The sequence below is a fragment of the Neopsephotus bourkii genome, unplaced genomic scaffold, assembly GCF_033783945.1.
Source record: "Neopsephotus bourkii isolate Nb327-2 ecotype Australia unplaced genomic scaffold, CSIRO-AGI_Nbou_v1 NB_1542, whole genome shotgun sequence".
Lineage (NCBI taxonomy): Eukaryota > Metazoa > Chordata > Aves > Psittaciformes > Psittacidae > Neopsephotus > Neopsephotus bourkii.
Genome location: NW_026902018.1, coordinates 6,729,094 through 6,753,637, shown reverse-complemented (window position 1 = coordinate 6,753,637; position 24,544 = coordinate 6,729,094). Strand labels below are relative to the sequence as shown.

Genomic DNA, 24,544 nt, shown 5'->3' with positions numbered 1-24,544 from the left:
GTTCAGCTGGATTACAAGTGTTACCTATTTTCTGAGTTTCCTGATGTCTTTTTCTTCTCTAAGATAATTTTGAAGCCTTGTTGAGCAGTTGCTGCATGCTCTCCAATGCCACTAGAACATTAATATACCTTACCAATTTGAGTCTTGGAAGTTGAGCTGTAACCCATATTAGAGTTTGGTCTTGTGAAAGCTGAAGGGCGATTCCCTTTTTAAAAACTTCTAAACAGCACAGATTTAAAAAAAAAAAAATACTGTCCAGCTGCTTTGTGTGTGAAAAGGCACCGAACAGAGGTCCTTGCAGAAATTGCTGTTTATTTTGACTGACATTCCAGAATTGAGGTCCTCTAAGGTGCTCAGGACATTACATCCTCAGGCTGGAGTAAATGAGCATTGATTTCCTGAGGTCAGTGGACCTGCACACTATACTATAAACTGAGTATCTGGTTTTATATTTGTTGCAATTAGTTACAAGATAAATATTACTGGCCTGTTACCTCGTTGTTGGAAGAAGATGAAGGTCTTAAAAATCAGACAGACAAACACACACACCCCCATTTTGATTAACTCTTCAAAAAAATCTGTATTTAGTCTGTGACTTACTTGAAAGAAATGCTGTTTTCTTTCTAGTGGCAGCAACAATAGCTGGTATTTACAGGAAGGAAGTGATTAAAATCATGGTGATGGACACATTTTTATGTGCACTGATAGTAGCTCAAAGTTTTAGGAGACTGGAAGTGCAGCTATGCAAGTGAATAAAATGAGATCTGTGACTGTAAAAATAGAGTAGAGGCCAAGCAGTGGTCCCTAGATAACAGCACCACATGGAATGAAATAGTTTGTCTGAAATAGTTGTGCCACTGATAAAGGTGCATGTTTGTCGTAACCTAAAAGGTGCAATTTTTCTCCTCTGTGTGGTCTAGCTGCTATTTTTCCATCTTCCCCAAGAAAAGGACAGTTGCAGCTCCACGACAGGAATTGTATCTGCATATTGGAAAAGAACACTGAAAAAATGGCAACCCAAGAGCTACTGTTCCATTTCAAAGAGCTGAGCTTTCGTCTGTTGTTCATTCCAAGCAGTGGTGTGTGCAGAAAAAGGGAAGAGTGCATAGATATCTTGCTCTGCATTTGATTCAAATAATGCCACTGACTTCAACTCACTATCTGGATATGGTTCCTCATATTTTATTGCTAAAAGACCATATCTTGAAAAAATAATTAAAAGAAAAGAAGAAAAATCCAGTTGTTCAGAAGTGATTCCGAAATGTCGAAACACAGATTTATTTAGCTTGGCCCTATCTCTGTCAGAAGAGCTGCTGTGAGTTTACTTAGGTGGTAGTTGTCTCTGAAACTGTTTTGTTGGGATTTTTCATTGCTGTGATAATATGTCATAGATCTTATAGCTCATAACAATGAATTTGAGGTCAGATTTTATAATTATTTTTAATTACACTGGTCTTCAACTTGCTTTTGGTTTTGATGGGAAATGTGTAAATGAGAAGTATTGTCACTGGGATTTAGGAGCATCAGTTAAGTGTCCAGGAGCTAATTAGTATTCGCTTACTATCACTTCTAATAGGTATTGTCATAGTGTTTTCATAGGTCATGCTGCTGTATGCAAGAGCTTTACAGATAAAATTAAGTTTGCTGGTACCTGTGTGCAGCGACAAAATTCTGACCTTGCTGCTCAGATGAGGACAGCAAAGGAAAGCATTTCGCTGGGATGAGAGATGCAAACACATGTCCATTTGGATGCACTGTGTAGTAGTGTAGAATCTTTGTTGAGCCCAGAAATTGCTGTTCTGTGTCCTTCCAGATTATAACAGAAAAGGGAGGGGGAAAGAACAGCCTCCAAGCCCCATGCAAATCTGGCCTTGTTTTTAGTGTGCAGGTACTTTTTATCCTTTTCAAGGACCACCATTTCCTGTTGTGGAAATCCTCATATCTATCTTCAGTAATACCTAATCTGTTGCTTACTGAGGGTAATATTTAAACTTGATATTGTCATGCTGCGTTCATTCAGTATAATTGGGGATAGCTTTATGCTCAGCCCTTTTATTTGTTCTCCTTTGATCAGTTAAGGTAGTCAGGACAACGTACAAATAAAGGCTTTAAAGCTCTGCATTGCTGTGCTTGCTCAAGGCCTTTTTGAGGAAGGGTTTAGAACCTATTTGTGCTATTTCTGTAGCTAGAAGGCTCCACAGTGCTAGTCTCAATCTCCAGCATATTTGTTCTGCAAATAAATCGGCAGCACAAGATGCTTCCTCCGACAGAGAGACCAGAGATGTTTTTCCAGTATGTGTCACAGAGTGGTTGGAGTTGAAAGAGACCTCTGGAGATCTAGTCCAGCCTTCCCAGCTAAAGCAGGTTCAACTGGGGCAGGTTGCACAGAAACGCGTCCAGGCGCATTTTGAATGTCTCCAGAGAAGGAGACTCCACAACCCTTTGACAGCCTGCCCTGTGCTCTGTCACCCTCCAAGAAGTCTTTCCTCATAATCAGATGAAACTTCCTCTCTTTCAGTTTGTTCCTGTTGCCCCTTATCCTGTCACTGGGCACCACTGAAAAGAGGGATGCTGCAGTCCACTAACCATCTTCATAGCCTTCCTCTGCACCCTCTCCAGTAGTTCCTTGTCTGTTTTGAACTGGAGAGCTCAAAATTTGACACAGTACTTAATGCCATTTAGTATGCACTTTTTGATTCTTCAGAAGGAAATTGTCATTTATGCTAAATGCTGTGAATCTTTACCTTGCTGGAGTGTAATGCCTCTAAAATTCCAGCTCTTGAAATGAAGCAGAGCAAAGGCTACAGATGTGAAAGCTCCTGAATGCTGCTGTTTCTTTGTTCCCCTTCCCCCATTGTTTGAAAACTGTAATTTATAGAGGTTATTCTCTCCAGTAGTATAGTAAGTAAACAACCTTATTCTAGAAGCATTGACAGTTTTTCTATGCTTTTCCTTGCATCTCTGAAGATGCCTGTAGCAGTGAGGCAGGAAGAAAGGCATAATGGAATTTAATATTTGACATATTTTAAATGGAGAACATCTGCCTTTTCAAAATGAGATACCTCTGAGTAATTTTCCCCAAACTGTTATTCTCTTAGTGCTGTATTAAGTCCCTACATAATGTTCACTGCACAAAAGATGTAGCAGATAATGCTTCATTTCAACTTTATAAGCTCTCTGGAAGCCAAAGACCTATCATGCTACAACAGTGAAAGTCACCTTGGGGAGAGACTACCACTTCTTGCCCGTCAGCTGGAACACTGCCATGTGTTAAAGAGAGCCTGTTTGTAAGTGGCTCAAGAGAACTCAGAAAAGCAGATTAGGTGTGTGTTTTGCTTGTGTTAGTTTGCTTTTTTTGCTTTCTTCAGGCACCTTTTATTTTTATCTTTCAAATGCTAAAAGATTGGAGAGATTTAGGTCACTTTTATTCATTGAAAATGGTGGTTTATGGAACAAACTGCAAGATCAATCTGCATACAAAGTTGTTTGATTTGTAGTCCATCCGTTTGTGCTTTCTAATACTCAGTAAGACCAGATCTTTCCCAACAGTGATTGACTGCTGCTCCCACTTCCTAGTACCAGTGATGCTTGTGACCGAAACTCTTCAGTTGTGGTGGTGCCAGGTACCCCAAGCTGCAGTTCTGAAACTTCGCAGAAAATTTAAGTGAATTAGGTCATAGAGCAGGAATGGATCTCAAGCGAAGTCAAAGGCCTTTTCAAATATGAAACCTTAAGCTTAAAATTGAAGGGGAGAAATTTGAGCTGTTGTTTTGAAAACCTATGGGGTGAGTTCTTACACAGCATTTAATAGAAAGGTAATAGCTTCAACCTGCTTGGTCTGATAATTTTTACAGTCCGTAGCTCAAAACTGAGCTCTCAGAAATGACAGACTGCTTTATCCTCGTGCATTCCTTCTCATCTGTTTTCTATTTTATGCCATAGTTTCAACAATTATTTTTTTTTCTCTGTCAGCTTTTGTAATGTACTTAATTTATATTTAAAAAGGGGGGGGGAGGCAAAACAAAACCAACCTCAATAACAAAATGGAAGGCAGAATTATAGGTACTCGTTAAGATGATCGCCTTTGACTGTGATGGCCCACTTCAGCTGAAATCTCAGTACTCTGTCCTCTTCTTGTCTGAGCACTGTACACTTTGAGACATCTACTAGAACCATCTGCACATGCATTCAGTAAGTCAAATCATTGGGTATTTTCATGTTTGGTCTCCCATTCTTCAAGACAAGTAAAAAGATGAGGGACAGAAAAATACAGGTGCGTACATCTTTACTTTGTGTTCCATTGACAAAGGTATTTCCAGAAATAGGATTGGTAAAAACCATTGTCGTGGATCCTGCGGGAGGATCGTTTAACAGAATAATTACTATCTGGGGGAAGAGAACCATGGGTAGGTCCATAAACCTGAAATGTCCTTATATTCTGGAGTGGGAGAGCAACAATGAAAGCACTACTCTGAAGTCTCATAGGAGTTTGTTTGCAGAGGGCCTGAATAAGTTGATATGTTGGCACTTCTTTTTTTACTGTGGCCTTGACCTTAATATAGTTTACAGGGAGTAAAGAATTGCAAATATATTTTAAGCATACTCGAACAGCTTTTTCATAGGGAAGTAAACTGAAGCTTCTGTGTGATTCTCTGTAGTATTGATACCATTGAACAACACCTTTGGTTTGTAATTGGGCTAAAAGACCTCTTTAAACAGGTTTTCTTTAAAGATGGAAAGTAAACAGAGGAAGTCAGATTAGACTTTCTCAGAGTAACTTGTATCTAAATTTTTCATTAGAGCATATCTGTAGTGAGGGGAGTTCATGTTAATAAATCTGTCTCAAGATTGGATGCATGTGGAGGATCAGGTGTCTCTCAGACAAGACAGTCTGCTGGGACTCCCATTTGGAATAGCTTCCTTCTTTCTGGCTAATGCATCCGTATTAAGCAAACCACAAAAATGCTGGGAGAGGAGATTACTGTGTTGTCAGCTGCTCAAGACTGCTCTGTTCTTTTAAGAAATATAAGTGAAACATTCCCTTGAGCTGGATTTCCTGAAATAAAGATGCTTGGTTTGTTGGGTTGTTTTTATTTTTACTGCTTGGAAACCTAATAAATGGCCCTTCCTCTGTGTGCTGGCTAATTGCTTCCAAAAAGCTTCCCTTTATTGTCCTGCAGGCAACAAAGTCTGTTTATCGCATGATAAATCTTGTATCTCGATGCCTACCCCTGACAAATGATGCATGAGTTACAAATAACTCCCTCTCTTTCTCAAAATACAAGACTTGGTTTGATTGCCCCACCATAACACCTTTAGCATTAGTGAATGCTTTTATGCTATGAGAAATGTGTTAATGCTTCAGTGAAATGTTCCTTTTTATGTGACTGACGGGGGTTTTGGATTGCCCTGATTCTTTCTACTCGTTAATAGGCACAGCATTCAGAAAATAATAAAGGTGAAGCTGTGCTAACATTGCAGACTTGTTCCTACATGTGCTAGCTGATGCTAAGTGTATCTTTTTGACTAGCCATAGCCATTGAAAACTTGTCTGTGCTAGTCTTGAAGGCAGAAAAATAAGACAAATTGGGGAGAACGTTGCAAATGAATCTGCTGCATTCAACCATTCTGTGTTGTCATATAAAAAAAGTAATCTCTGTAAATACTCTCTAGAGAGGATGGTGAAAAACGCAGTAAGGGAACTGGTCATTATCCAGGAATTGATTTGCAAGTGTTCCGAAATTCTGCCTTTTTTTTTTTTTGTGTGTGTGTACACATACTGAATATTGGTAGACAAATGTCCTTGCCATAGAATTTCTGGGTTGTGTTTCCTCGTTCTGTTTAACAATAACTATGATTCTAAAAGAAAACCAACAGTCAAAGCTGAGCAAGCATCCAGAATTGGCAGTAGGCTGCTGGGTGAAGACATGCAGCAACAATGTCTCTTCTGCAAAGCCTTTGTCCAAGGATGCTGCAGGTGAAATCTTGTTCCTCTTTTCTGCTACTGCTGCAGCCAGACATGGCGTATGTGGCAGTAGGCATTTTGCATTGTCTGATCTTGACAAGTTTATGGAAAATTACACATGACAAACCATGTGTGCATGGCAATGTAGGCCTTGAAAAGCAAACCTCAGAATTACATTTAAAATACCTGACTCCTGTGGAATAGTGCTGAAAGAAAGGGCTTTGAGCTCATGTGAGTGCTTTTCCTGGCGTCTAGAAAGCTGCCTCTTTGTTCCTTCCTGAGCAAAAGTGTCAATTTCTGATTCATCAGATTGTTGAAGCACTACATTACTTCCTGTTATTCCTGTTACTTGTTCCCAAATTCAAGAACACAAAGGCCCAGTACTTTGCATCCAGTTTTGTTGTTGCTTTGCAAAACTCTCAGGCCTGGGAAATGCTGTTTTTCTTACTGTTACAAGATCACTTATGAGCATACTGTTTTGAATAAAATTACTGTTTCATACTTCAGTAGGAGAATACTGAGCTGTGTTGCCTTCTGTATGTCCACCTCACAAAGCGCTACTGTAAGTTATGCCAGCTCTCTCTTTTCTCTAAATTCTGTATAGTTCTATAAATGCCATGACAGTGGTCATGCTGATAACTTGAGTGGAAAGTACAAGTACTGTGTGCAGGTAATAAGCAAAAGCAGCTGTTGAATTTTCTATCATGAAATAAATGTTTAGTTTCTACTTTCCTTCCTTCTAGTTATAGAAATGTGTGCTTTTAAAACAAGGGAGAAAAGAAGGTTTGGAGGCATGGAAACTAACATCTTTCCTGAGGTTTACCTGCTAAGGAAACCCCTTTGGGTTTAAGAGGCAATTTCTTTGGCTCTGGCCCAAATTAGCTATGAAGGTTGTGTTGGTACCTGGCTATGCTTTATTCAGCATCATGATGCTGTTTAATTACTCTGATGGTGGAGAGCCATTTGTGCTGCTTTCAGTCTTGCAGGATTTCATTACTCTATTAGGCTGAAGTATCATTTTCTCACAGATGCCTTTAGGAAAAGAAATGCTGTTTGGGTGAATTTTTGCTGTTTGGTGTTTCTGTGTGAAAACATCTGGTTGGAGGACATATCTGGAGCCGCTTCAAGAGATGCACTCATTATTTTGTTTTAGCAGCAGCTTGGCTAATCTGGTGCCAATCTAAATGTTTAAATCAGAGGCTATAGGTCAAAGTATCTATTTGGACTACACTAAGCAATCCAGGCATACATGTTATAGTTACTATTTCTCTTGATGTATGCAGTTCAATATGTGCTTACATGAAGAAATGTGTCATTTACCTTTAATACTTTAGGAACCCAAAATGTCTCTTAACAATATTGTTTTGTGTTGCTCCCCTCTCTTCATATAATGCTCTCCGGTGGATTGATTCTGTCTCTCATCCTTGTGTTGTTTTGTTGCTTGGTTGTCCTGTTGGTTGTTTTTTGTTGGTCGTGGTTTTAGTGGTGTTTGTTTGTTTTACGAAGTCAGCATTTACTAGGGTTAGGGTAAGTTTTTGTAGGTTAAAGTAACTTTATTAGGGTTAGGGTAACCAAGGGTAGCTTGGTCTCTGCTGGGTTTGTATTCTCTCCAAAAGAGAGTGCTGGTCACTCTGGAAAACAGCACAGAAGATGATGGACTCCACATACCAACCAATACAGAAAGTCCTTTGCTAGCTTGTAAATAGTGGCTTTTGTCCAACACTGTTTTACGCAGATCATCAGACCTTTTCCCATGAAACCAGAACACTATTGAAAGCTCTTGAGGAGTCTTTGTGCTTACCCTTTAGCAAAACACCCTGAACATAAGGGCCTTCTGGACACTAAACATTTCCAGTTTTCATCATTTCTGGGAAATAGACTAATTTTGTGTTGAAATTAAATGTGATTTATAGGAAGAAAAGATAAAGATGTATTTGCAGACTTTTTTAATATTTTAAACAAGTTTGTCTGGTCCAGTATGTTTAGGGTAGTTGCAGTTGCAAAAGCCCTGTGGTATTAGTGTTTGTTACTGCAAATTTGTTAGTCACCCAAAATTGGAATGACAGCTACCTGTTAGGCTTGTATGGTGATGATTGGATGTAAGCATATGTTTAAGTAGTTGTGCTGTCTAAAAGCTTGAACTCCAAAATTTTTCTGTTTGAGGTCATGGTTTCCTAAGTATTACTGCCAAATTTGAGCAAGCTACACATCAGTACAAATTATCCAAATCAGGCAGGGACATGTAACTGTATTTCTGTCAAACTAGAGGTGGTGATGTGGTATTTGCACTGATTGTGAGAGGACAGGCTGTGGCTTCTCAACATTTTGAAGTTTGCTCTAGGAAAGATGCCTCCTGAAAATCTTTTGGGCAAATATGAACTGGTGAGATGACTTTGCACTACTTGCACAATCTGTCACATGGCTGCAATGGTTTTGATTTGCAGGAGTTCCAGAGTGCCCTCAACTCTGGCTCTGTGACCTGTCTTTTATGCTTTGTGATTCTCCCTGTTTTACTGTTCCAGTTCACTGTGTGTCTCAGCGTGTTGTGCAGCAAGGAGAAAATTAACCTGTTTGCTGTTTCTTCACAGGTTACCAAAATGGTCAAAACAGTCACCACCAGAACAGTGCGTCAGGTGCCACTTGGGCCTGATGGCCTGCCATCAATGGACGGCTCCTCTCCCATGGGCAGCTACACAGATTCAATAGACAGAAGGTACATGAAGAATGGGGAGCGGTACATTACACCACAAGCATCATCCACGTTAAACAGATCTTACAACAGCTACAACGATTCGTACCCTGAGAGTCACGAGGGTCAGTATCGCCCTTATATTGGTCATGATGGTTATGGAGATCTATCTGATAACTATGGCAGCTTGTCTCGTGGTGTCAACTACCGTCCTCGCTATGCCTACATGGCAGGAAACAGTTACAGGCCAGATGATGGTAGCTTCACTTTGCCAAGCAGAAGGGATAACTATGGTCCAGTTGCCCAGCCTCAGGTGCCAGTGGGTAGCAATGTTGACTTGAACCGCTCCCAGCCAGAACGCTTCCAGCCAGAGCCCTATGGACTGGAAGATGATAACCGCAGCCTTGGAGTTGATGATGAAGGATATGAACTGGACCCTGATTATTCCACTGTGAACCGGAGGACATCTGCAGGTGTGCCAGAGAGAGGAAGACCTCACAAAGGAAGGTAAAATCCATTTATTTTTTATAATGCAGCTCTTTTTTGCTTATTTGAACTCTTAATGGTCTGGTAAGTTCTGGAATTACTTGAAAAAAAAACCAGGTAGAACCTGTAGTTTTGTTACCCATAAAGGACTGTAAAATGCACATGAAATTCAGAAGGGAGTGAGAGTAGTGATGAGGAACCTTTGCACTGTGTCTCTGGGCTCATTAGTTTAGGTTGAATTTACAAAGAAAGAGATGATCTTGTAGGAGAGGGCCAAGTTACATTTTTCCTTTCTTCTGAGGAACAGGTGAGACTACATTGTATTGTCCTGAAGACATCCCACACTAGCAAGGTGAAAAGAGAGATTTGTAATCTGTAAGACTTCTGACAGGTCTGGTTATGTGCACATCTGCCAAACAAATTCTGAACAGCTGGTTGGGGTTCCAGAGGAGCTGATACCTGGTGTTGAAGGGAGGCCTTGTTGGATAAAAGCTGTCTTGTGAGGTATTTGACAGCCTCAGCTCCTGATCCTGTGCTAACCGCACACCCTCAGCTGCAGGTTGTGCAGTACAACCATTTCAGTCCAGGTTGTGCTGAACCTGACTGGAGTATTTAAACATTTTGTAAGACCAGATAATTATTTTGTCTTGTGCCTACATGAAGAGGAGATAAAAGCATCTGTTTTGCACTTAACGTAACTTCATTTGTGACCAGTCACAAATTAGTTCTGGTTCAGTCCCCTTTCCAAGGGATGTTCTATTTTATGATTTTAGTTGTTTATGCTGGGCTTGCAGCTGTCGGCTTTTGCTCTCTTCTTGGGAAGAGAGGCTTATTACTCAGCTGGAAGTCATCTTCTGAATATGAACCTGAAAAACTTGTATATTTTGTTCTCGAAGCAGTGTACAAACTTTTGTGTGTATACATGAAGTCATGTCCTCATGATTCATGTTTTGCTGTGGAATTAGTTCTCATTATTTTCCTTTTAATTTAGTTTCCAGAGCTGTAAAGAGTCTGTCACCTATCTGCCCCTGTGTGTGTAGATGTTCTTTGGATTTAACACTTCTGACTGAAGCCTTCACTTCATCAGCAGTAATTCTTGGGATTTGGGTAGGCCCTTTTGCTCTTGTCCAAGTAGGAGCTCTCCAAAACATGTTAGTTTTTCATGATTCCTTCCTTGCTTTCCTAGATCTGTCTCCCTTCACATTTCTGGAAGTTCAGTGGAACCGGGCACCTGCTAATTGTCATCTACTTTGAAAGAAAAAAAAAAGGAGAGAGAAAAGGTATCATAGAATGAATCGTAGAATAGTTTAGATTGGAAGGGACATTAAAGCTCATCTAGTTCCTAACCCCTGCCACAGGCAGGGATGCCTTCCACTACACCAGGTTGCTGAAGCCCCATCCAACCTGGCCTTGAACACTGCTAGGGGTGGAGTATCAAGGCATAACTCCCAGAACATCATTTTAAGTCCCTTGTTACATCTTTGATCTTACAAGCTTGCCAACTAGTGGAACCACATCACATTACATAAACATATTAGTGTTTTATGGGGCAAAAGGGAATACCTGCAGCCAGTAGGTGCCAAAATACCTCTCAGTCTATTAGACCCTGTTTGCTGTTCCCCTGCATCTATGCAAGTTTACAGTTCTTGTTAAAAGCAGTCAGGCAGCAGTGCTTTTAAATGTTTATTAATGTTTTTCAAACTAGGCATGATGAATAATTAAATGTATTCTTAGAACCTACCCATTTGCATTTTTAAGGTTTTGTTTGGTTTAATCATGCCTTTGATTTATCCTTCCTTGCAGTTTGGATAGGACCAATTCACAATTTTTGGTTTAGGTTTCTTTTACTGTGGGGTTTTTTTCAATATTAAATACGATCAAGAAGCTTTGAAAAGTAATTAGCCTGACTGTGGCAGCAAAATTCAGCTGGTGAGAACATAAGAAGATTGTGTGAGGGGCTTCTTCATAAGTAGTTAATTTTTGACATTTCAAAGAAATACTTGAACAATTCAAAAAAACCTGCATTTCAGATGTACTACTGATCTGCAAGGAACTGAAGACTACAAATAGTGCTTTGTACTAGGTGAGGGTAATTACTACTTAATTATTCCTTTCTAGGTTTTTTTAAATAAGTTTTTCCTTGTGAAAATGACTAAATGAGTGTGATAAATTGATAACACCTTTGATTTCAAAAAGTTTGTATGTGTAGAGTGAGTATAACAACACTGTTAGAAGCTTTTCTACATCACACGTCTTTCAGCTTGGACATCTTCATCATGCCACAGACTTCTCTTGGCTTTCTGCAAAAACTGCAGTTATTCTCCCGTTTTCTTCCCAGTAAGTGCTGCCCTCATTTGTTAATAGTTTAAAGGTAGAATAAGGATCCTGGCTGTTGGTTCCTAGTTTTGAGGCTGTTCTGTCTGAGGGGACTGAATGGAGGCTTCTTATCTGAATCTGTGGTAGTGCATCTCACCCCATGTGATAAAGAGGCCACCCAGCTGGGTCTGGAGGGGATCCTGGTCAAGGGGGTTTCTAGTAAGATTATTCATTCAATCCCTTGCATGTTCCATTTGATCACAGAAATAAATAGGTATTGTGCTTTCCTTCTGTCATCACCAGCTTCATTTTAAGCTACTTATATTTCATTTTCAATTGTGGAAGAATGTGCCTCCTCACAAACATCTACAGATCCAGATATCTGCACAAAGGCAGATATTCTCAGTTGGCTCCCCAGTGCTTGTGGCTGGGTTTGTTCTTCTTTTCTTTTATACTCAGTTACTGATGTAAGATACATTATTTTCTGTAGCAATACCTGGCACTTGATGTTTTGTTCTTCAGCATGTTGCTCTGGTTTGGTTTATGTTAGATTGCATAATAAATTGGAGTGAGAGACATTTCAATAATAGTTATTTCATATTACTCCCATTAACTTGTGAAGGTATTTAAACATCTTTAATTGAGTTTATGCCCTTTTTTCTTCAAATGGTAGGTTGCCTTTATTAAATCAGGAGGTTTTTTATTATAGTCTTTAAAAATACATAGTCTTATGGTGTTGCAAGGTGGTTTATATACAGTCCTTTTTGAAAGAGAATTAGGAAGTACAGACTATGTTTCATGCACAAATCCCATCCCTAATATTATTTAAATATTTTTAGTCATTAAATTGGAGTTAACACAGATCAGGAAAAAATAGCAAGTCATAATTCATCTTACTTTTAAAATTTATCTTCTGTTCAACTTCTTATTTCTTGCCTCTGTGACAGTTTATTTCCTGAGTGGATCACTAGGGCTTGCACTTGTACTGGCATTCATGGGACTTTTCTCCTTTTTTTTTTTTTTTTTTAACCCATGAAAGGCCTGGAGCAGCTATTGCCAGTGTTACTGTTCCAGACTAGACAGGATATGCATTTTTAGTGGTGACTAAATCAACAACAAAACAGTTTTCTGCTGTTAAATTTTCAATGGCAGAAGCCTGATCTCAGAGGCTGAGACTATATTTGGTTGTTACTTGATGGTCCAAATTATTATTACCAGGAAACAAGCCAAATTTATGATTAAGTAACAGTAGGTCTCTTGCTTCTGTTATGTATAGACAGAATTCTGTTATGTATAGACATTGCTATCACATATGTATTAGTCACATTTTACTTCTGGTGTATTTTTTCAGTCTAGAATATAAAGGTTTACATTTGTAAATGTACTTTCAGTCAGCACTTCTGGCCTAACTTCACCCGTTCCAAGAGTGGCCTCACCGCAACACCCATCCTTAGGTCTGTCTGTAGACAGACGTCTTGTTTAACGCCCAATCATTAAGTGTAATACTAGGATATAGTCAACACTGGGATGTTGTCTGTGTTGGGGCAGGAGTGTATGGACATGCCTGGGCAGAACAGGGTAAAGCAAAATAAAAATGCAGTCAGTTTAGAAAAGGTGCTTTTTTTTGAGGCTTCTCCTTAAGATCTCAGTTTGTTGAGCTGGTAGCAGAAGACTGGCATGTGGTTGTTTCATGTGGCAGGAGGTAACATAAGTCAGCTCATCCATTAGGAGCTTTCAAGGGAATTTTGGTGGTTACCCATACAGCCCATAACTCAGACTTGTCTCAGCAAAGGATTCAGTCCAGTTTTGAAATCCTGTTGCGTGCCCTCCTGTCAGGGAATAGAGGCTGGCAAAAGTAGGACCTCATTCTGCAAAGTCTTTAGATTTCCTCTTCAGTTTCTGGCACAAGGTTCCCTTCTGAAATCCCAAGCCTTTCTGGTCTTTTATCCTAAGCAGACACCAGCTGCAAACTGTGATGAATGTAACACTTATATAAGTTGTTGAAGATTAAATGTGTAAATCCTTCACCTGTTCACTTAAATTTGCCTATGTTGAAGCCACGAGGAAGATAATAAATCTATAGCTCTCTTCCAGTTTTTATCTATGCTAGAATGTGTTTTTATCAGTTCCCTAAGACAGGTGATTAGTGAGACCCATGGCATTCTGAAACTCAGCTGCCTTGCTACAAACAGATGGAAGGCAAGATGTTTGTAGTCAGCAACTCTGGCATACTACCAGATCTTTTCAGTCCCGAGCGTAAAGAGCTCTTGGCCGCCTCAGCACAGATGACTGTATCTGCTGAAGCTCTCATTAGTCGTTCTGAATCAAGTGCCTTTCCCTTCCAGTGTAGCTGCTTTGCTGGTATGAAGGGAAAAAAATGCATTTGGCCTCCACCAGTCCGGTTCAGGATGATTCCTTTACCCTCTCTCTGTGTAAATGTGTTGCTGATTTTACTCCTTTTACTTCAGAAACTGTGTTTAACTCCCAAATAGATGCATGCCTTTGATTTCTTTGCTCTTTGCATAGCCTGTGCTTCCCTGTTCCCAAGCCCTCTGTTAAATGAGGGGAGCTGGGACCTGATTTGGGCCAGACCATCTTCATTCACATGGAGAGAGGGGATCTGTCTGCCAAGGCCACCAAAGGCCTTGTGGTAGTTCGGCATTGCACTGTCTGGTCACGTATTTTGCTCCTTTGCAGATGATCTGTTTTGTTAAACTGCCTCCCTTCAGTGCTGTTAAGCAATGGTAAAGCTGGTATTCAGAGCTTTCCTTCTCCAGATTTGATCACTGTATTGAGTCATGTGAACCCTAATTGGTGTGATGAGATACTTGCCTTCGCTGAGCTTTCATGTACAGCTCATGAGTTCACACCAGGATCTCAGAGTTTCTAGATAATTATTGAGGATCTTGAAGGGTCAAGTGTTCAGGTGTTGCGTTTGCTGCCAGGTAAACAATGGGGTTTGTTACTGGTGCATTATCCAGTGCTCTTGACATTGTTTCATCTTACCAGGGTATGTTGGATCTGACCTGTGTGGGCTTATTTCAGCAATAGTGCTTCTTGTGCTCATCGTTTCTCTACAGATACTTAAGAGACACTCTTGTTTCAAAGTACATGTCTTTGTGTACCAAACAGTTGTGTTGTGTAATCCTGTTTTTTCCACTAAGGAGATGGTCCAGCAGAATGAGGTTGAGATTGGTGGGAACAGAGTTATAAGTGAATGGTTCATGTAAGAATGGAACTGTACAAAAATGCCAGCAGTTGTTAAAAGTCAGTTATGGTTCAGGGTTTGTTTCCTTGAGGATGCTTTACTTCTGCTGTGGGGATGGGGCCAGCAGTACGTGCTGTGGACAGCACTTCACCACGGAACAGTAGCTGGTGGGTTCTGAGTAGGGCTGCCTTCCCCACCACCACCTTCATATTCATCCTAAACCGTCCTAAATGCAGCTGTCTGTACCTACAGCATGCAGCATTGCAACCTCTTCCCTGCAGCAGGAAGCTCTCAGCATCTTCCCATATCTTCTTCTACCCCAGCTCCATGTCCTGGGGATTACACCAGAGAGCTATCGTTACAGGCAAGTGTCATCAAAGCCTGTTGGCTGTCCTTGATACATCAGTATTGGAATAACAGAAGAAACAACTCTCTTTCTTAACAAAAAGAAATTATTAGAATAAGTAGCAAGTTGGGATGTGATTTTTTTTCTTTTTTTTTGTAACTGATTATTCAGATATTCCCACCTACATATAATAACTAGGGTAGACAATTAAAAGTTACTGTTGTTGGTACTAGAGTTATGTAGTACTCTCTCCTGTCATGAGTGCTGCAGTTTAATGTCCTAACAAGTTTCATTTTAGGAAAATGTAATGAAACCAAGGAGCTTTGTGTGGCTCAGAGGAGACGAATCAACATGAGGAAGATGGACTCATCTGTGTGGTTCTGTTTGAAAGGCTTCATGGTAATAGTGCAAACAAGCTGCATCCCAAGGCAGTAATTATCTTTGTGTATTTGCATGGCCAAGGAGAGAGAAACTTAATTGTGCAGGTGTAACTGAGGTGGTGTACAGTTTCTTGTGAGCAGCTCAGAGGGCTGAGGCGTGTTGAACTGCCAGTTAGCAAGTCAAGCAAGCAAGAGCTGTGCAGGTGGTGGTTATTGAAATTAATCTTCTGTTACTTTTATGCAGTCAGTAAGAATTTAGCTTGAAAGAATTTAACATCAGGATGAGCTTGAGAACAGAGTTTTTGTTGTAGTTTTAAAGCTGGTTTTCCCAAATTTATATATGTAAACCCAGAATTTTGTTTGAGGAGTAGTTAAGGGGTTTTGTTATTACCTCTGCCCTGGGTATATGCTCAAGAGTAAATGTTTTCAGTGTTGTTACTTTCTTCTTGGAGTGATGGAAACAGCTTTGTTCTGTAAGGGAAAATAAAACAGCTGTCCAGACATTGTAAATTACTGTGTACTGAATTATACATACACAAATAACTGCATCGATAAAAGGATTTCTTCAGATTCATTCTGAGTTTTGGATACTGGCCCATTTTTTTCCTTTCATTCAGCTTATGGTTTAGAACAGCAATTAAAGCAACTTAAAGTCAGCAGAGGCACTTTTAACATTAAAAGCATTAATTGTACAAGATTCAGTTCAGTCTCCACCTCCAGTTGCTCCTCTCCCCAGAGTCTCGTTTAATTAGCAGTCCCTTCAGAATAACAGCAAGCTTCATTTTCTTTCTGAGTTCTAATGGTCTATACTTCCTTCAAAATGACATCAGAAATTGTTCAGTCAATGATTAAAATGAAAGCTTAGAAGAATCGTTTTGTAGCAATTAAAACTCCTTGCTTGACTGAGATTAGCTACTATCTTAGTATTGTAGTTACCTGTCCAGGAAAAGAAGAGTAAGGCAAAAAGTTGCTGCTGTTTATATATATGAATGATGTCAGTTTATGTTAAAATCAGTTAAGAGTAGTGTTAGAGAGAAAGGATGAAGAAGAAAATTCTTCCAAACTGACGTTTAAAACAGTGGGATTAATTAGAAATTTGATTCAGCTCCCCAGTGGGTCTCTTCAGCTCTTCATCCCCCTCACTCAGCCAGGTTAGCAAGCTGGTGTGAACCTTTGGGGCAGAGCCTGAGAGAGAATTGACTGCAAGGTTGAAAGTGTTTGGGAGTTGGTAACTATGAGGTGCAAGTTGCCTTATTGCCCTGGGGGTTTATTCACATATAAAACTGAAGAGTTTGTGACCAGTAGTTCACTGTGCACAAGCTTCTGATTTCCTTTCGTACTTCTAAGGACTTGCGTGTTATCTCACTGCACGTGCACTGAAGCTCCTCTGCAAGAGCTCTGCATGTTCTGAAGGATGAAAGGTGTCACTTTGAATAAAGGATGAAGTGTATCAGTGAATCTCAAAAACAAATGTTGAAGCTGTAAATGCCTTTCCTTACAAATCTCCTGCAGAAATGTTCTTCTGTTGTAGGAAGTGATCAGAGGGGGTGGGGATATTTTTCTGAAGGTTGCAGATTATAGTTGAAGAGGTGGTTGCTAAAGAAAAAGAAATATTTGTCAAATACTGGTTTAGTTATTTATTTTTAAGAATATGAATGTTTATCCTGTGAGAATGTACTGTGTTGGTGTATTTTCAACTGTCTTGATTGTAACTTTGCCCTTTGTGTGAACTAGGACAGTAATACCTAAGTGTGTGTTAGCCGGTTGTGACTGATCTTACTTCAGTTACACACAGTGAATTATGGCACAACAAGATGGATGCCATTCATTCTAATGCTGTAAATGATCTTAAGAGTATTAGGTTCTGAAGATCATTTACTTCAGCGATCCAGGTTAGTTGCTGATTTGGGGAGGAAAGCTCAGAGTACTGGACTTGGTTTGCATGTACAGCGAATTACTTTGAAGTTAAAAGTTGGATATGGGCCTCTTGACCAACAGTCTTGTACATATATTCTGAATTCTGTACAGGATAGACTTTTATTACATGCTTGGATTCAGAACTTAAGTTTTACATCACCTTTGACACTGTTATATGTATATTGATGAGTTCAGTATGCTTGCGTGAGCATCAACGTTGAAATGTAGTGGAACTTTTCAGACTTGCTGAAAAGTGACTGTGGTCTCTGCCCAGGCCTTGAATGCCTTTAATTACAGCTTTAGTTGGTTGCAGAAGTAGCGGCAATAGTCAAGCTCAATGTTTCCTACTAAATGTAATCCAGCTCTATCATAATTGTTTTGCTAAGTGACCAAAATGGAAGCAATCTGTTTGATGACTTGCAGTTCCTGTCATCATTTCATTGCCAGCCAGACAAACCCTGTGCCCATTGCTGTCCCATCACTACTTCATTCTCAGTTATGGTTAGTTTTCAAGTTACTACAAATAAATTACTTGAAAGTGTAAATATGCTGCCTGTAATGATGATTGTGATATTAAAAGAGTTGCTGATAACTGAAATCTCCATACATAAAATCATGGAATGGTTTGGGTTGGAAGGGACCTTAAAGATCATCTACAGACTCAGAGGTACAGAGTGTTTAAATGTGCTTTCCCTCCCCCCCCCTTCTTTCTCTTGGGACTGTTGCTTCCTACAGGGGCTACGATGACCCCATCGAGACAGAGATGGTTGAAGAGAGAATACCTTATCTCCATGGTGGCTACGCAGCACCCCTGGCACAGCCAGAGAGAGGAAGCATGGCTAGTATTGATCGCCTGGGGAAGCGTTCCCCCTCTATTGACAGCATTCGTAAAGACCCCAGGTGGAGGGACCCTGACCTTCCTGAAGTGATTGCCATGCTCAGCCACCCTATTGATCCAGTCAAGTCTAACGCCGCAGCCTATTTGCAGCACTTATGCTACGAGAATGATAAAATCAAAAAGGACGTGAGGCACCTCAAAGGGATACCTATCTTGGTGGGTCTCCTTGATCATCCAAAGCCAGAGGTCCATCGTAAAGCCTGTGGGGCTCTCAGAAACATCTCCTATGGAAAGGATAATGAAAACAAGGTGGCTATAAAGAACTGCGATGGGATCCCCGCATTGATCAGACTATTGCGAAAAACAAATGACATGGAAGTCAGAGAGCTAATTACAGGTCAGTGTCTGTAGTTTCTTTAATGAATTATTCTTTAGAGGGGTTCTTTCAGCTTCAGGAACAAGAATTTCTGGAGATAAGAGCACTGGAAGAAAATGTGGATCCCTGGCTGCAGCTGTTTCTTTAGCTGCACAATGTTCGTGGTGTCAGAAAGCCTAAAGCAAATGTGCCCTTCAGGAGGAAATCAAGATCGTCTGTGTAGGTAGCACACTTGGGTTTCCCTAGCTGCTGAGAGATGGATGGTGCATCTTGGATGTAGCATGCAAATGCATGTGGCTGAGTTACTGAGGCTTAAATGAGTTATAGCAACTTCATTGACAGGTAATTTATAGTGCACTTGCCCCCGGTGTGTTATAATCATAGGGTAAGTTATGCTAATCTAAAACTTCCCATTAATCTCTTATAAAACAGTCCTGCTGCCATGTCCCACTAGTTTGTATTGATGGAATGGTCAGTCTCATCAGGAACCCTTCCAGCTCCGGTGCTGTGGACTTTGAAGCTGTACATAAAGTTGCAGCACTTCTGAGTTGGAAAACTCAGATTTTAAGGAGCAGAGTCTGCTGTTAGATGCTCTGGGCACAGGGTTGGTTGGTTGCAGTAATTGTAAAAGGGAAAATTACTTTTCGAAGTTACTGAGTTCGTGCACACTTTGCAGAGAGTTTTCAATTACTTATAACTCCATTATTCAACCTGTTTTTTATTTGAACTTAGTTTTGGACATCAGCCAAAGAGAGTAATAAAGTATATGCCAAGTTTCCAAGTTCAGCCATTAAATGGAATAGGATGAAAAAGTATGTCAGTTCTTAAACTAAGGAGAAATATATTGTTCTTCAGTCTCCCATAACTCATGAGGATTGAAATGGATTTCCTTTTCTCTTCTCAGAAGCTACAAGGGATGTTTGGATGGAGACCAGGGCAGTTGCAATGAATTTCAGTGCCAGAACAGAATTTTTCAGAAAGTTTTCTGAGTGTGAAAATGAGTCCAGGGCTGAAACTATTCAGCTGCCTGATATTACCAGTGTTGGATTCTTCAGCAGATCCTACCGCAAACACGGATTAAGCCATTAGAAGTAAACGTCATAATTCTGTAATTGCCTCAAAAAATTATAGCAAGCTTTTACTGGTAATCATAATTCTTTGAGGTAAACAGTGGCCTTGGGTGTTCCAGCTGTTCTTCCCCAGCCATTATAGGAGATTTAGCAAACTAGGTCTAAATATACAGTGTAGAAATCAGTAGGGGTGTTTCACCAGCTCATTAGAAAAGTCTGTTTTGTCAAAGAGCCTCTAAGTAGTGCGTGTTGGTTCGGCTCTGGTTGCTGTCTGTGCTTTGTCTTTTAACATGGAAACTCTGTAGGCAGTAGTTATATTCCATTTGTTGCACTCATTTAGTATGATGGCTGACTTAAAGGTTTTATTTAAAGAAAAATTATCTGTTTATCTACTGTTGTGGTTTACTCAAAACTTGTTTCTGGAGTGCTGGGAATGAATAAATTTATTTTTTTTAGATTCAAGAAAGGAGAAACCGATCTATAATTTACTCTGAAGGAATATCATTGTAACGCTAAGTGGTAATCAGTCACTTGAGATGGGCAAAACCAAACTGGATGTTTTTCCTTTTCACACTAAATGGTGATTGCTTGGATTTCTATTTGATTGATTAGTTTTACAGTTCAAATGCATTTTATTTGATAGTAGTTTCTGCTAATTAAGTGTAGTATTTTTATTCTAATATGTTTTTTGTTATTTAAAGCTCTTCATTTCCCCTTACTAAGAAACACCAGGAATACTAAGGGTATTAACCTAAACAGATGTCCAGCAACAGATGACGTGCATTTAATCTCTGCCTAACCAGCAATACTTTCATTCCACTTCTAAAATGATACCATACAGATCCGGTGTGAGACATTCAAGTGTCAATATAGAATAGTATTCCAGCAGTCTCTCTGTAGCTGGGGCTGGTGTACTTGCAGTCAGTGTTCAAAGCCTCAGCTGATAATGTGGAATTGTCCATTTGAAAAATGAGCTGCAGAAGAAAACAAGAGAAACAAGAGCCAACTTGAAGTACAAAGAAAATGTCCAGCCAGGACTGATACAAAAGGACTGTGTTTTGCAGCCTCAGAAAATTCAGATCTCAATTCTGGTGTTCTCATGGTAGAAATCTTGACTTCCTACCTGGGTACTTTTCCCTAGTGATAAACCAAAGTCTGCCTTTGCCATGAAAGTTCTATATTCTGCCTGGAGTGAAATCTGTGAGGAGGCAAGTAAAACAACAGCATACTGGGTTTGCTTGTTTATTTCTTTTAACAGGCTGCAAATTCAAGTTTGGTATGCACTGACTTTTATGTAGTTTAATATTTCTGTAACTCAGTACTAGCTGCTGTTGGAAAGCTGAATTGTAATCATCAACTGATCATTCTAGATGTGGATGAATGATAAAATAATCCTACTTTCCAAAGAGATTTAAGTACTTTAAAGAGATTTAAATACTTCAGATGTTGAAATTGAAGAACATTTCCAGTCTTGAAGTTTTGCTTCTCTGCGTGTTGGACACTGCCTGCCTGCCAAATGGGGTACAGTGGAGCATTACAAGACATTATTTGCAGCTGGAGAGGGTGCTTCCTGGCAAAAGAAAGCATCAGTCTCATCTAATTTGAGAGTCAAAGCTTTGGATTTAATACTGCTCCATGGCTTCTCATTTGCTTGGTAATCTGACACAGCAGCCACAGCTGTCTAGAACAGTATGAGTCAGGCCAGCCAGCTGGGCCTGGTCAGTGGGTTAATGGAGTGGGAAAACAGCCACATCAACATGTTAAAAATGCATAAGAGGTAGATGGCAGTGGCAGTGGAGCATGAGGTGAGGAATCAGGTTTGTGCTGCTCAGTGCTGGATGAGTGAGACTTGATGTGTCAGAAATGCGTTCACTTGACTGCTTCCCAGGATATGTTTGGAAAACACAAAGTAGACACGCATTGACATGCAATTTTGGAAGCATGCTGAGTATACCAATATGCCACTACTACCAGATTAAGCAAGTCTGTAGCTTCTTCTTTTCAGATAGCGCTGGATTTAGCAGAATTTGAGAAACTTCTCTGGGTTAATGCCATCTCTGTTTTACCGGATGTTCTCGATGTATTTGCAGATGGCACTAAAACATGATGTCCCTCAAGGTAAGGCAGATACATGAGGCATGTAAAAATACCTTCAAAACTCAAGATACATTCATAAAATAACACAGATCTCATTTTAATTTCCTTTTAAAGTGTAGAGTTAAAAAAATGTTTCCCATCCACTGCACTGAGAAAAGCATTATTTAGCTGTTAGAGTGTTCATAAGTAAATAATGAGTAAAGTTGTGATGATAAATACTCCACAAAGTTCTTCATTGCATCCTTTTCTAGTCTTGGAAATGTACTGCTGGATTTTCAGTGGATCAAGTTCTGAAGAAGCAGAGAGAAATGAGGATTAAGCTGATAAAGAATTAAATCTGTTCTGATTACAAAAGCTGCAAAAATTTTATCTTGAGTGATAAGGATTTATTTTTTTTTTTGCGCAGGAAATGTTCCAGTCAGATATGCAAGACCAAAATTCTATTACATTCTTTGAAAAGCAATCAGAAGTTGGGAGCTTTGATGAATAATTCTGTTCTTCATGAGAACATTGAAAGTAATTTTGTTGTTTAACGACATTGCACTGATTTTTGAGTAGCATAGAACGTGATTTTCCTGATGTTGCATGTTGCAAACTGGTTTTAATTTAAAAATGATTGGCCTTCAACATGCTCTGCAGAGGAAATACTTTGATTTAATACAGTACTAGAAACTTACAAATTGGTGACCTTACTCAGAATTCATACCTGGGCATCTGTGTGTCAGCTGATTGGACACTAACTGCTCTTTGAAGTGCCATGCTGTCTTGAACTTTCTGATCACACATGAGCTTACTCCTTCCATTTTCTAATAGAAGGCTTGTCAGGAGAAGGTTCCTTTTCATGGTGTATTCTGTGACAGAGTAGTTCATGTTGAGGTTCCTGACCAGTAAACTTGAAGAAACACAGCTGCAATCTTCAGGACTTAGAGTGATACAAACAAGTCTGTCAAACAGATCCATACAGGAGCAACACGCGACAAGAAGTCCTCGATGGATATTATGCAGAGCGCTTTATTTTTTCCCAAATGATAAACCATTTGTGTGGACCATAGATAAAAAATTTAACAGCTTCTGATTTCTTGGTGACATTGGATTTTTGCAAGTAAGCAAGCGCAGCAGGAAAAAAATCTCCCTTGGATTTCAGAAGATAATAGCATATATGTTGTTCTGTCATCATGTCTTCAGAGAAATCTTTCCACAGCTCCAAGGAGGTGGAAATTTAGGAAGTTATGGCTGTGGCCTGAATAGCTTTCAGTATTACATAAATCATCTAGCTATGTTTGTAGCTTATAGTAATTTTTAATGCATTTTTACAATGATCAGTACTTTTGAAAAAAAAAACAAAAACAACTTGTAGCTATTGTCCCTGCTTAATATGCTGAAAGAGTAGAGCTCATAGTTGTAGTTAGAAATAGGTAAGTCTATTGCAAATAGTATTTATGAATCAAAGAATGGTAAAAAATGTGATCATCTTCTGAAAAGTAATAGTTAATCTTTTTTCTCTAGTCCTAAAATTCATGCAGTCTGCTGTCAAAAGGTCAGTACTTGTCGTGAAAGGATGTAGAAAATTTAGCTAACTTCATTTCTCTTATTCTGCTGTGTCAGTGACTTGATTTCTTTTGAGTGCTATTCACTTGAATTGATTAAACTTGGGGTTTTCAAAACAGTGTTTCCAGCTTGTTAGATCATTAATGTGTAATGCTAATAGAGACAGAGAATGATATTTAAAGATTGATATCAAATGTATAGGGCTTTTAAGTTATTTTTTTAACTCAGATTTTCTGAGTAAAACCTACAGTCTGAGCTGAATTTGTTCACTGGGTTTTTGGATTAGTGTCTTTTCCCATTGAATTTGTTTTCTCAAGAGCTGAAAGAATGTTGGGGCTTAGACCTCTTTGTTTCATAATTTTGAATAAGAAAAATGTTTTATCACTGTTTATTTTCTGAATCCTTTCTTGTGGAATATTTTCCCAAAGAAGTCAATTTGAATGATTTATTATTTTTTTTTACTCTGTCTTTGGAACCACAAGATTTCCTCATCCCTACTTCTCTTCGGCTACCTTTCTGTTAAGTGCTGCACATTTTCCTTCACTGAGTGCTGTTCAACAGAGGGATTCTTTTGGTTTTCCTCATGCAACCATCAAGAAGAATATTATGAATTTAAGTGGTTTGTCATTCTTTGAATAATATGTAGAGTTTGTGCCTTTTTTTTTTTCCTTCTTTTTCTTCTCCACAGTTTGTTGCCGTCTTCTATGAAATGCTTGAGAGATGGGAAGCAGATGAGAAATTGAAAAGCTTGTAAACTGCTGGGGGGTTTTGATTTGAAGAAGGAGGAAGGGCATTCTGTTTAACTGCAGTCTCTGTTGCCTGGTAGCCACTCATTGAGATTGACAGTCAAAATGTGTTTGCCCTAAATGGTTTATTGCAGTCAGCCTCTTAATAAAAATTCTGTGTATGGACAAGAGATCCTTTTGTAGGGCAGGTAGTTCTCTTGGTCTGGATGGGGTTACGAGCGTCAGTGAAGATGGCTTGGTTGTGGAAGGTTGTCAGGTTAGTGCTGTTTTCAGTGTTGCAGTCTAGCTGCAATACTGATGAAGCCCAGTTACATTTAGTCTCTTGAAATAACTGCTGGTGAATGAGAATATAGAAGAGAGAGTTTGGAGGTGACGATTTTATTTTACATTGTGGAGTTGAAGGTATTGAAATCTACACACAGATCTTCAAGTTTTAAAGCAAGCAAAAGATTTGATTATTGACAAACTTCTTTAGAATCCAGTAATGTTGGAGCTTTTGGAAATTTTATAGTCTTTTTAGCCTTTTAATTATAAGTCTGCCTTATTCTTAAGCTGTAAAACT

The 24,544-nt window shown here is 39.4% G+C and overlaps 1 protein-coding gene across 10 annotated transcripts in view; it reads left to right on the top strand.

Annotated features, from left to right (window-relative positions):
* The window catches only part of ARVCF (ARVCF delta catenin family member), a 277,932-nt gene that overhangs the window by 185,216 nt on the left and 68,172 nt on the right, over positions 1–24,544 (top strand). For all 10 annotated transcript variants that reach the window (XM_061370845.1, XM_061370841.1, XM_061370839.1 and 7 more), the window contains 2 exons: positions 8,554–9,161; positions 18,043–18,542. In XM_061370845.1, the coding sequence (XP_061226829.1) occupies positions 8,554–9,161; positions 18,043–18,542 (1,108 nt within the window). The remainder of the gene's footprint in view (positions 1–8,553; positions 9,162–18,042; positions 18,543–24,544) is intronic.